Genomic DNA, 13449 nt, shown 5'->3' with positions numbered 1-13449 from the left:
GCTGAATTATTCCACGAAAATGGGGGTTTAGAAAAAACAATGTAATTTGTTTGCCATAGCAGATTACTGTTTTCTTCAGGTAGATCAACCATGTGCAGCCATTTTCTTCCTTAATTATTTTTAAATTGTGCATGCTTTTTGTTTACAAATGTTTGCCAAATTTCTTCCAAAAACTCCTACATCATTGATGGGAAAGATGCCACATCATACTGGCTGCAGCTCTTACTGATAAGTCTTGAGATAATATGTCACATTCATGTGTGAATACCTTTTTTGGAAGATGCTGTGGGGATGGACGCCTTTAGGGTATAATAATTCCACATAGATGCCTGGTAATTCAGAAACTGGAGCAAATGGAATATGCCCAAAACATCAGAAGTGGAGTTCGTAGTTTGTGATTTTTGCTTTTTGTAAAGCCTAATAATCTTGGGTGAAGGACAGGGATATAAATGATTATAAGGGGCTGTACAGTTTGATTGCCAGAGAGCACATGTTTAGCAATTATGTTACAGAACTGCAGAAACATCTAGTGGATAGTAAGCTCACTGACCCCAGGGAGCTTGCAAAGGAGGCAGACCACTGGCGCAGCACCAGGGACCGCAAGAAGGTAGCCGAGAGTAACCCCAAGAAGGGTGGTTCAGGTTCCTCCAGCAGAGTAAGGGGGAGGTCCAGGAAGACATAGGTCCCAGAGAAAGATGGGGCAAAAGGCTCCAGTGCCCCTTCTGAGAAAAAGGGGTTCTGGTAGGTGATGGCCGCAGGGGAACTCTGTCTGTACCAAGGAACTGCCCACTGATGGAAACTCTACAGGGGTGGCCAAGTAAGTAGTCCACAGAGTAGAACATGCCCTGATCTACCTTTCTTGTGAGCCTCAGAGGGTAGGCTCATGATCCCTGAGGGTGGGAGTTGTCACTTCCATCAAATCACTGTGAATGGGATCCCTGTCACTGCTCTGAGGGATACTGATGCCAGCCAGACCATGGTGGAGGAATAGGACAAGTGTGCGGGGTAAAAAAGGCCCTTGGGCAATACTTTGTTTGCCTTATGGCTCTGGCATTCCTAGATTGAGATAGGAAAGTGGCCCAGAGGATAGTCATAGTTATCCCCCGATGCCCATTGACTGCATCTGGGAAATGAGTTACCACCAGTGTTACAAGAACTGGTAAGGGCGGCCGCCCTGAAAGTTCAGGTTTCTGGGCATACCACTCCAAAACGAAAGGTACTGGAGCCCTGATGGAGGGGCAGGGGTTGGAAAGACTCACCCTTCGCCCCTGTTCAGCTTCAGGGTACAGACACTGAGCTGAAGAACAAGTCTCAGGGTACCACCCCTGGAACGGTGGGAACGATAGTGGTAGGAGGGTGCCTATCATCTGTGCTGTTGCCCCCACTCTGGGAAACTTCAGAGGTCAGAGAACCCTCAGGGGTCATTAGGGAAACCCTTGCTAGCCTCAAGGCTGGAAGTGAGGCCTGCCCAAGGCCCCTTTGGAGCCACCACCAGGCAGTGGATGGCCTACGCCTCACTCTTGACATTGACAGCTATCAGTGGCCTCTGTTGATTGTTGTCCTGATGGGCAGAGTTTCTCTTGCATTTGGTAAGGCGTCTGCTGAATGGGCTAAATTATTATTAATATTTGTTGGCCATGGTGGTACTGTCTGTCTAGAGGGATGCATCTATGAGCAAAATAAGGTTAGAAGATTCTCAGATGGGGTCCACAGGTGAGGAGAAGTGTTCCCCAAGGGTCAGCCATGCGGCTTGGTAGAGTGTTGACAGAGGGAATCATCTGAGCTCAAAGGGGCATAGAACTGACATGTTCCACTGCAGAAGAAGCCCATGTTCTATTGCCCAAGCATTGAAGCCCATGAAGGTATTGATTAGTCTTCCCTGGCTTTTGGCTGGAGGGGGGTCTTGTTGGACTTGGCCCTCTCTGCAGGGTCACTTCAAAACGTTTTAACTTCACCCCTTCTGTTTTTTGAACTGTTACTGTTGGCTTTTAGGACTCTGTGCACTTTACCACTAATAGCTAGTGCTAATGTGTTTGTGCTTTCCCCCTAAAACATGGCAACATTGGTTTATCCCCAATTGGCATATTTAACTTATTTATAAATTCCCAAGCAAAATGGTACCATGAGTATAAAGGGCCCCTAAATTAAATGCTACTAGTGTTTTTTTGAAACATGTCTCCGGCCTACTATTGTAGGCTATAGTGAAACTTTAACCTGCCAATTTGACCCCGCAAAATAAAGTTTTTGCCATGCTTAAACCTTCCATTTTAACACATATAAGACACCCCTAAAGTTGGCCTTAAACAGCCCATACGGCAGGGTACATTGCATTTAAAAAGTAGGATGTCATTTTATGTTTTACATGTCCTGATAGGAAAAAACTCCTACATTTGTTTTTTACTATTGTGAGGCCTACTTCGCCCATAGGATAACATTGGGTTACCTTATTATGTTTAATAAGTGCTAACTTTTGATTTGCAGCAGGTAGAAATACCATGTTTGGGATCAAATAAGTTTTAATTTAAAAACCTCATTAAGGTTAAAGTCTGATTATAGATTGCAATTTTGAAAATGCCACCTTTAGAAAGATAAAGCAAACACAAGTGTTTGCTTTGTTCACCCCAAGTTGGCAGGATATGCCCAGACGTGTTCCCTTGCTCATGTGGCACTGGATTAAAGCTAGCCTGGCTGATGAGGGGTGTTTCCCCAAAACCGGTCCCAGGATGCTTGTTTTCGGTCCAGGGAAGACCTGGCTTGGCACTTCGGGCTAGACTGATCCCATAAGGAACAGGGTCAAGACTGATTTGCATATGGCTGTGTCTGAAATGGGGTGGTGAAGTGAGCTAAAGAACGATAATGGATTCAACCCCGATCTGTGACTGGGCATGAGTGACTTAAAAGTTTCAGTGCTCCGTGAATCATCTCCTTGGGCCAGATTCACAGAACTAACTTAAGACAAAATCCTAAACGTACTACCATTTTGGTATTCACAGAAGGCACTTACTCATTTTGGTATTCACAGAAGGCACTTACTCATTTCGGTATTCACAGAAGTTAGGAGCCCTAACTTTAGGACTCCTAAATGCCTTCTGTGAATACCGAAAGTCTTAAAGTTAGGGTTTTTCTCAGTTTAGGAGTAGTAAAGTTAGGACTCCTAACTTTAGGACTCCGCAGCAGTAAATCCTCGCAGAAGGGTGTCCAGCTTCGTGGAGCCCTAATCAGCTGTAGCCTTCAGCTTTATCCCGCTAGGAATGATGGCTTCCAAAAAATAGACTAAGGGCCTAGTTACAATGTTGGTCAGAAACCTTCCGACCGCTGGTTGGAGGCTTTCTAACTGACATTGTAGGTTTAAATAGTGTCAGTTAATAATTATAATGACAGGGGTTGGAGTTTAAACCGGCCAGGGATTCTGACATGGTTCCGACAGGCTCAAGAGCCCATCGGCCAGTCAGAAAGGCCTTTCTGAAATGCAACTGCTGCCGCAAAGTGTCTTTGGGGTCCCCTAGCAGGGACCCAATCCCACAGCAGCCTTTTGCATACTGCCCTGGGGGGCACCTAGGGTGCCCCCTTAACATCCCTGTACTGTATGGCAGGCACCTCACAAGTGAGGTGCCACATGATGCAGGGATGTTTGGAAACATCCATTTTTCTATGGGAGCTTATGCTGCTTGCGTTTTCCGGCCAGATATTTCCGACCACACTGTGTGCGGTCACATCTAAATGATGCAATGGGAGCCGTCGACCTGAGGTCCGTCGGTTTCCATACTGCAATGTGACTGGCGGACATGAGTCTGCCCGACATCTTAATCAGGGCCCTAAGTCCGAAAATAGGAATCTTCACTGCGACTTCATCAAGTGGCACTCCAATGCTGTTGCCTCCTCCTCGGATAGTTGTCCCAGCTGCCTTGCCCGACTGAACTTTACCTTCTCAGACATTTTTCTTTAAAAATTCTTCTAAGTCCAAAGGTGAGCGGAGACCAAGCTCAATTCACTAAGTGTATGTCAACCATGCTTCATCGCAGTTGGCCATAACTTTCCACTTTGCTCCAGCCTCATGTGTCTAGATGTCCGTGGTTGTGCTGTGATCTTTTAGGTGTTACATTTCTCTTTAAACTTTAAAAATTCATAACTCTGGTTCTACTGATTGCAGTTTTGATTTCAAATTATTTATTAAAATTGACTCTATTTACGTCTTAGTTAAACGTGACTGCTGTTGTGCCAAGCTACCAGAGGGTTAAGCACAGGTTAATTTACTGACCTTATGAGGTTCACCCTGATAAGGACTTTGGCTGTTGCTTGTGTAGGGTTTCTCCTCCCTCAACCAATAACACAGTTTCTTACATCAAAGCCATACATGGGTGAGTGGCACACGACTTGGGAAACAAACAGGCTCTTTCACAGCCCGAAAGAGGGCATTGCTTCAATAGCAAAGGGAGCCCAACGTAGGATCCCAGAATGGACTGGAAAGAGCTGGCAGATAGGGACAATACAGCTCAGATATTTCTTTTCAAGTACATCTTTATACATATATGCATACATTCTGAGGGGGTGCTCCAGTTAAGGAGCACTTTTTGGATATTAGGTGGTAGGAAAAAGGTGAGGAGAGGCAGTTGCAACAGCCCTTTCTCAGATGCTCAGGAAAGGAATTTACCCAAACTACTTCAGTTTCACTACCACCAACCATCGCTCCTACCTACACCTTGCTGTGGGGGTAAAGGGTAGTACTTAAAACTCTGGGGCATATTTACAAAGCGGCGATAGAAAATTATCGCCGCTTTTGCGGCCGTTTTCGGCCTAAACGCGGCGATAATTTTATCGCCTAATTAGCAAGGCCACGCTAACGTGTGAAACCTTGCATTAGCGCACGATATCTTAACGCCCAGCTTTGCATCTCTAATGAGATGAAAAGTGGGCGTTCCTGACCTGACATGACAGGAGAAATGTCGCTAAGCGACATTTCTCCTATCATCAAGCCCCACGCTATGAAGCATAGCAGCAAGAAAAGTAGCGATAACCCCTGTTATCGCTACTTTCCTTACGCCTGCTTCAGGACTGACTTAGCCATGATATCCTATGGAAGGTGGATATCATGGCTATGTTTGTGGGGCCCTATCAACAAGCTAACGCCACATTTCGTGAGATTATCGCTGGGTTTCCAGCGATAATCTCACGTTAGGCAGTTAGCGCTAGGATTTTTATCGCTTTTGAGATAAGCGTTGCCAATAGCACGCTATCTCAGCGATAAAAATCCACGCTAGCCGGTGATAATTATCCTAGCGCTAAGTGCGCTTAGCGATAATTATCGCCGGTTGTTGCTGATATGCCCCTCTGCAGGGTAACACGTTAGGTCCAATTTTCAAAGAGCCATTTGTAGTAGTAATAAAGTTTTGGAGTACAAGTGGTTTGGATTAACGACTCCTAGAACGTCAAAGAAGGTGCCCTATCAGTAGTACAAGCCTTTACACCAGTCTTATGTCACCCCTTGACATCGCAGTATTATCCTGGAGTAAATCCCACCAAAGAGGTGGAGTGCCCAAGGCTTGTTCAGCCTAGAATGTTTTTGACCCACACGCACATGTTTGAGTCCATGTCAATCGTCTGCAGGACGGGGAGGGGAATGAAACATCTTCGAATGTCATGAAAAAAATTAAGGAAAAGACGGAAAATACAGAAAAGGATAAAAAGGTCAGCATTATCACTGGCATTCCTCAATGCAGAATTGTACTGTCACATATTGAAGCCAAGTGCTACATGTCTGCTAAATGTGTTGTACCTCGAGTCAAATCTGTTGTACTTTCATTCAAATCTGTTGTGCTTACAGACAACCATTTTGAGTTTTCAATGAGAAACTTTCCTTTAGAGATCGTATGAAAAACAATAATTTTTGCGCCCACAACTTTGCATCTCTAACCCATTATGCCGTTTTGCACCATGTAAAGAAAAACACGAAAGTAAGGTACTGAGTTTTTTAAACAAAGTCTGGTGCAGATTGGCTTTGGAGGAGTGAACTATTAGCAGTCTAAAAAGAGTCTTTTCTTTCAAAATACAAAAATAATTCGACATTCTGTTTTTGAGTAATTGAACTGGTTCTGTCACAGTTTTTTTTTCGGGTTTTTTGCAGAGTCTTATATAGCGCGGACTTGACCCGAATCCGAATCAGGTGTCAGAGCGCTTTACATTGCACCAGTTACGTTACATGAGGACACACAGTCATTTGTTTTTTGTTAGACACGGGAAGATTAAGTGATTTCCCCAGAATCACAGGATGTTCAGCGTCATTACCGAGACTCGAACCCAGTTCCGAGGTCGAGCGCCCTAGCCGTTAGGCCAACTCCTCTCCCCGTTACTCTATATTTCCTTTAAATTCAAAAGGCCTTATTATGCGTTTGGCAGGGCGAGTTTTCTCCTGTCTGGCAGGCGTTTTTGGCATTCCCAGGGTGGTGAAATAGGCACTGCAATGAGAGCATCAAAGGCAGTACCTGCATGGCATGGACTGCTACAGTCCATGCCATCAGGTACTGGTGTGCATGCATTGGGATCAGAGGAGGACCCTTTTCTGTGACCCACAACCGCTGGATTCAGTGGTACAAATCAGTTAGGGGAGTTATTGGAATTTCGCAATTGCCTGAATGAAGCTTTAGCTTTGAAACTCATAGCAGTGATAACTCCCTCATGACAATACCACCTTAGGCATAGGTTTGCAGCTCAGGTAGGACCAGAGTTAACATTTATCATTTTGGAACTAATTAGTCCATTCTGTAAATACAACAAAAACTCAGTGTAAATACAACAGAAGCACAGCGTAAAGACAATAGAAACACAGCATAAATACAATAGAAACACGGTGCAAATACAATAGAAATGCAAAGTAACTACAACCGAACCACAGCATAAATACAACATAAGCACAGTGTTTTCTTTAGTGCCACAATCTAACAATTTAACATAGAATTGACAAAACTGCATTAATTTACTTCAATTTTTATCAAATTGAACTTCACCTTAAACACTTCTGAATGTGGCACTGTTCAATTACCTTTTTTCATTGCAACAATGAGTTCAAAGACTGCATGAGAAGTACAGTAATTGCTTAATAGATGTAAAATTTGAGTGACGTCATACTTTGTCACTGTGTCCCTAGAATATTGTTATTTACAGCTGTACTGACATAATTCACTGAATAAGGTCTAGCAATGCATAAAGTTTCACAAACCCACCAGACACCTCTGTTCAGCCGGACTCCTACCCACACACACCACCAGCAATGAAGAACCTGACCCGGCAGTCATGTCTTCTATCTCACTCCTAAAGCCTGGAGTGACCTGCCCATGCACACCAGAGCAGCCTCCTCACTTCTTGAATTCCAAAAGAAACCAAGCCCCGACCCTGGCTTAACCAAACGCCTACTGCTTCAGCACAAGGATACCATACCTGATGAGTTGCACGCTATACAAATACACATAACATAACACTATAAGAAGTATCATTAAGGCGTACATTACAGATTCTGTGCATCAAGTACCTGGTCAGTGGCATTTTACAGAGATTTTAAAATCACATTCATTAATCAGCCTTGCGACAATACATTGAAGAAGACTTCTGTAAAACAGAGGGATCTCGCTGACATGGGAGGCTTAGCTGCATCACACAGGACCCAGTGAGTCAATATGTCCCCAGTGCCACTCCATGCCACTCCAGTGGCATCTTTCTGAGGACAAATTGAAGACAGTAAAAAGATAAGCCCAACATGAAAGATCCCCACAAATGTGAGTTGTGTCTCCCTTCACTTCAAGCTGCCTGACAATGCTTGGACCTAATGTGAAGTAGCCAGGTCTTTGTCTTAGGGGGTTGCAGAGCGAGTGCAGGATTAAGGCAAAGCATTTTGTAGCCATCCAAATATTTGGAGTGAAGTCACAAAACCCTAGATCTCTAGGCGCCACTGGACTGCTTTCACTTGTCTATCCACCATAAATCTGTTCATTTACCCACCCTTCTAGATTCCCATCAATTTACTCATACATTCTACCATCCTTTCCTCCATCCACCCATTGGTCTATCCTTTCACCCTTCTATTCATCCACTCATCTGTCCTTTCACCTTTCCACCCATCCATCTTTTCACCGTTCCATTTATTCATTCTTTCACTCTTTAATAATAGATCCATGCTTGTAGCATTTAAATTACAGGCTCTGGGTACACGTAGTGCCATTTACTAGGGACTTACAAGTATATGAAATGTGCCAATTAGGGATAAGCCAATTTTACCATGTATGAACGAGAGAGCGCAAACACATTAGCACTGGTAAAGTGCACAGAGTCCTAACGATAACAAACACAAATTTTGCAAACAGGAGGGGTGCAGGCAAAAGATTTGGGGAACAACCACACCAAGGACGCCAGGTCTAACCGAAAGCCTTGGTGCTTCAGCTTGCTACTGCGTGTAAGGTAGGTATTTCTTATAAAAACTGTTTACCTTTTAGAAGCTGTATTTTTTGTCACTCAGCAATGTCAAGACAGTTGTCTGTCTCCCCGTACCTTACCAAACCAGTTTCCCAGTTCCCTGCAGTATCACATACACTATCAAATATAAATGACCAAATAAGATTTCCTCAGGAGCAAGTTCGGAGATTACCGCAAGCAACTCAGACTAACTTTGGACATATCGAGATGGATCATAAAAAACATTTTTGTGTTACACTATTTCATATTCTTCCTGGTATGTTAAGGGAGTATTTAGTGTAACCCCTTTTGATGCCATATTTTCAAAGCAGGTTTATAGAGGTAGTAATGTGTGGGAAGAATATGTGTGCATATTTGCTGTGTGGTATTTTATTGTGGTAGTGCTGTGCTGTATTGTTTTAAAAATACATTTTTGCTGCATTATTGTAATGTACTGTGGTTGTGTTGTACTTTTGTGTTGTATTCTGTTATGACTGTTTTGTTGGGCTGCGCCCTTTTATGTTTAAAATGTGTTATATTGCTTTATGTATGTTACAGTGTAACGTTCGTTGTCGTTAGTTTCAATATGTCGACAAGTGCAGGGACATTTCCATCCAAAAGCAGCAGGTGACTTTCAAGTTCCTGAGACGAGTGGCCATTAACCACTGTCTAAGGTGGCGAAATAATGCTGCTCAAGATCTTCACCTATTTAAGACACTAGCCAGCCAAACCTGTGGTGGAGTCTGTCTTAAATTAGCACTTGCAGTGGTCACTTTATGTGATAAGGTCCTATGTATCCTACTCACATAGAGGAGGACTGTCACTAATCTGAAGCTGTCGATTCCAGCCTCATAGCCCACCTAATGGGCTATACCAGCAAATTAAAGGCCCCAGGGCTATAGGACCGAGCTGAAGGCAAGGGCCTACATCAAGGGAGCAAGACTTTAGCAGAGGAGACACCCTCCCTCCTTCTGTGTCTCCAGCAGGAGACAGAGGCAAGGGCTTTCGGTGTCCCTTCACCTCTAGCCTCCGCCTCTCCCTTTCCCCTGCATTCCACATGTGCTGAAGAGACTAGACACAGACCCAGATGCTGTAAATGCTGGCAATGCAAGGCTGACAGCAGCAGGCCTACACCAATGTTTATAGCCTGCTGCTCCTCCATTTTCTTTATTGGAGCAGTCAACTTTCAAATGTTCTAACTTATTGTTGATTAAATCTTTGCATAACCTTCCACTGATTTTTGTAAACTGTTAAACAAGGCCCAATAAAGCATACTAAAAGGGAAACTGACTCAAGACCAAATTGTGCAACATTAGCATCAGCTCCTGTCCTCACTTTGAAACACAGGAAACACTGTATGATCGACCCGGAAGTCGTTTAATGAAACTGTCCTTCCAAACCTTATATAATTTGCCACTCTATTTGCAGTGGCCATAAACGTCTTCTCTGATTTTATTTTATTTTCCATCAGGTTCTGCGAGTGAGGTAACGACCATCACCAAGTCATGCACTACTCAGTGCACCCCAAAGAATTATAATGTGGTTCTGGCGTCCTACTCTGTTTCCTGCTGTTCTAAGGACTACTGCAACTACAGCAGCGCAGAGCGAACAAAGACCGGCCACGTCGCCATTTTGCTTTTATGCCTCATCGGGGCGCTCCTTCACTCGACGGGACTGTGATGGCTGCCGGGGCGGGGGTGCATGCTCAGACCGAGGAATTACTTGACTTGTTCACCACGGGAACCATTCACAAAGATTCATTCTCTGAGTAAGTGTCTTACTCAAGGTGACGGAGCAAGGACGCCAGGGCTCCTAATGGAATTCAGGACATGGGGTCCCCATCACCTGGTTGAGTCCTGAAATACAGCTGAATTTGGATGTAGAGGGTCCTCGGACCCCTGGGCCCTGGTGGAACTGCACCTGCTGCTCTGCACTATTGCTAGCTATGCCCATGCATACTCCTGGAATTTCAGGTGAAAATTTGTCCTAAGTCAGGGGTACGATACAACTACTCACAGCAAAAGCTTTATGAATTGAGTCGCATATGGCTAGTGAGGAGAGCCCCTTTGGCCCTGATGAAGCACACTCCTGTTCCACTGGGCCTATGGAGCTATACATTCCTGTAATCCAAGTAGAAATAGTTAAAAGTGTGAAAGGCCATTTAGCAAGGGGCACTTTGAGAGATCAACATAAAGATTTATATCTTCCAGCCACATACATTAGTAATAGGTGTTTTAATTGGGCCTGGCCACGGGGAACAACAGAACATATTCAGAAGTTATGTGACAGGAACTCCACGTTGGGAAGCTGAAACACTTACCTGCTCTGGGATGGGCAGTGGAGAAGATATGACAGTGACTGCCTACACGCGGGGCCTGCTTGTATATTGAATCACTAATATACTCGTTTTTATTATTAACTATATTCAGATACCGCAGAACATCGTTGTCAAGCCTCCTTATTAGACAATAGTGGAGGAACAATTTCCAGATAGGGGGTGGTGCCTTTAATGTCACATCACCGAAGTCACTGTGACGGCATATCAGCAACAACCGGCGATAATTATCGCTAAGCGCACTTAGCACTAGGATAATTATCGCCGGCTAGCGTGGATTTTTATCGTTAGCAACGCTTATCTCCTCAGCAATAAAAATCCTAGCGCTAACTGCCTAACGTGAGATTATCGCTGGAAACCCAGCGATAATCTCACGCAATATGGCGTTAGCTTGATGATAGGGCCCCACAAACTTAGCCATGATATCCACCTTACATAGGATATCATGGCTAAATCAGTCCTGAAGCAGGCGTAAGGAAAGTAGCGATAACAGGGGTTATCGCTATTTTTCCTGCCGCTATGCTTCATAGCGTGGGGCTTGATGATAGGAGAAATGTCGCATAGCGACATTTCTCCTGTCAAGTTAGGTCAGGAACGCCCACTTTGCATCTCATTAGAGATGCAAAGCTGGGCGTTAAGATTTGGAGTGCTAATGCAAGGTTTCACACGTTAGCGTGACCTTGCTAATTAGGCAATACAATTATTGCCGCTTTTCGGCCGAAAGCGGCCGCAAAAGCGGCGATAATTTTCTATCGCCTCCTTGTAAATATGCCCCAAGGTTTGTTAAAACTCAAAGGGCAGCATAAAGTGTTGCAAATGAGCCATGTCCTTTTAGCTGGAGAATGGCAGGGTTGGAGTGATTGTCCAGGGGTGCACTTCGAAGATACAAAGTCCCAAATATATGAGTAAAGCAAGGGTGTCAATTACAGCAGGCACATTGATATGACCTCTTGAAATGGCCATTAAATGTGAATCAGGAACACAGTTTTACTGCTAAACCTATGCATAATTACCACACTAGTAAGTGTCTTGGTTTGTATTGATGGTATTAAAATCTTGCTTTTCATCACACTTCAGAGTTACAAATAAAAAAAAAACAGTAAGCCTCCTTTGCTCTTTACGTGCTGCTGATAACTTTGAAACAATTGTAAAGTTCATTTACAAGCCTTTCAATTTTGTTGTGTTATTTGACATAATGCAACCTTCTCTTTTCACACTCTGTACCACAGAATGACTATAACTTGGGTGCAAAATTCACTCACTTTGCAGTAAGAAAAAGACAGTCACCTCTATTGCTTTTCAAGTGCTTTCACCACATTTAAACAAACTGGCATTGGCAAAACCAAAAGCAAGGGCCAGAGTGAAGCGGGATAGGTGTCCTGGGAAAGGGACGGCAAGGGAGGGAGGATAAAAAGCCTGGGTAAGAGAGAGAAAGTCTGGGGGCAAGGGGAGGAGGAGAGAGTGACACCAAGGCACGGTAACTTTTTGTGTCAGAGTCTCAGAAGGTGGGAGGAGAGGAACAGGGAAGGGTAGGTTAGGAGAAAATGATTACAAGCATGCTAAGTGTGCACTAAAAGGAAGAAAAAGGAGATAGAAGCAAGTAGCAAGGCATGCACTCCCATGGGCTGCTAAATGAGGAATAAATGCCACAGAAAAGTAGTACAATGAGGTCAGCAGTGGAAGGATCAAAAGCAGTTGTTACGAAAATAATCCAATCAACAGCATGGAACTGAGATTGACAAGACGATCATCCAGTCATAAGTAAAGGGCTGAACCAAAGCCTAATCTATGTCTAGGAAGATCATTCAGTTGCGGTTTTGTCTTTTGGAGAACAAAAAAAGTGCTGACTGGTTCAACATGCCGCTATGGTATGGCAGACCAGCTGTCACTATTTTTATTTATTCGCTGAAGCAGCTGTCACCCTGGAGGCAGGAGTGGCTTTTACGAAGAAACTTCTGACTCAGCGGTCAAATGTAGTGGCTATGGGTAATTTCTGCCCTGCCTCAGCCATTTAGCTGCCAGCAAACCAAACTCCAAATGAGTCATTTTTGTGAATCTCTCACTGAAGAATGGACCTAATTTCAACTCTATTAGTCCCCTTACTTACTCACGTTCCAAGTTCCAATGGTGATGATCTTGGTCAAAAGCAGGTGGATCGCTTTGTGGCTTCCAGGGATCTCTGGCTTTCACCACAAGGGGTCATAGCTCTCCGTGAAGGTAATTCCTCTCTCCCCAAGGCCAGGATGTCTTTTGGTTGATGTTTCTGTAGCTAGGATTCTTTTACATGGTCGGGTAGCTAGCACAACGCATAACCCTCCTCTTTTCGTTGCTGGGCTTAGGATCAGCCATGGCGGAGTTCCGATTGTGGCTTCAGGAAATCCTAAAGCAGAACGTGTGCTAGAGATTTTGCTCTGTGGTCTTCCTGTACTTCTGGGGAACATTCAGCACCACTCTGTTGTTGCTGGTTTTCCATCCTTATTTACCTCCTTAGACATTGACTCCTATTAGTGCTTAAAAGGGTGCTTCAAGGTGATAGCTTTACACCGGGCCATATAATCTTTCAGGCTAGCTTGCAGCCTTATCAATACATATATCTTCCTACGCCCTTACTTCTCCCAAGCACCCAAACAGTTGGACATATCTCCGCTCAACTTGTTTGGACTTAGCTGTCCTTC

General features: G+C 44.2%; 1 protein-coding gene across 1 annotated transcript in view; it reads left to right on the top strand.

Annotated features, from left to right (window-relative positions):
• Positions 1-11877, top strand: part of LOC146830615 (lymphocyte antigen 6E-like) — a 29666-nt gene extending 17789 nt beyond the window's left edge. The window contains exon 3 of the mRNA XM_085604803.1: positions 9911-11877. Within this exon, the coding sequence (XP_085460929.1) occupies positions 9911-10119 (209 nt within the window). The 3' untranslated portion in view covers positions 10120-11877. The remainder of the gene's footprint in view (positions 1-9910) is intronic.
• The last annotated feature ends 1572 nt before the right edge of the window (positions 11878-13449 follow it).

The sequence above is a fragment of the Triturus cristatus genome, chromosome 5_1 (genome assembly GCF_964204655.1).
Source record: "Triturus cristatus chromosome 5_1, aTriCri1.1, whole genome shotgun sequence".
NCBI classification, from domain to species: domain Eukaryota; kingdom Metazoa; phylum Chordata; class Amphibia; order Caudata; family Salamandridae; genus Triturus; species Triturus cristatus.
The sequence above is the reverse complement of the archived record's forward strand: the minus strand, read 5'-3'. Positions and strand labels throughout refer to the sequence as shown.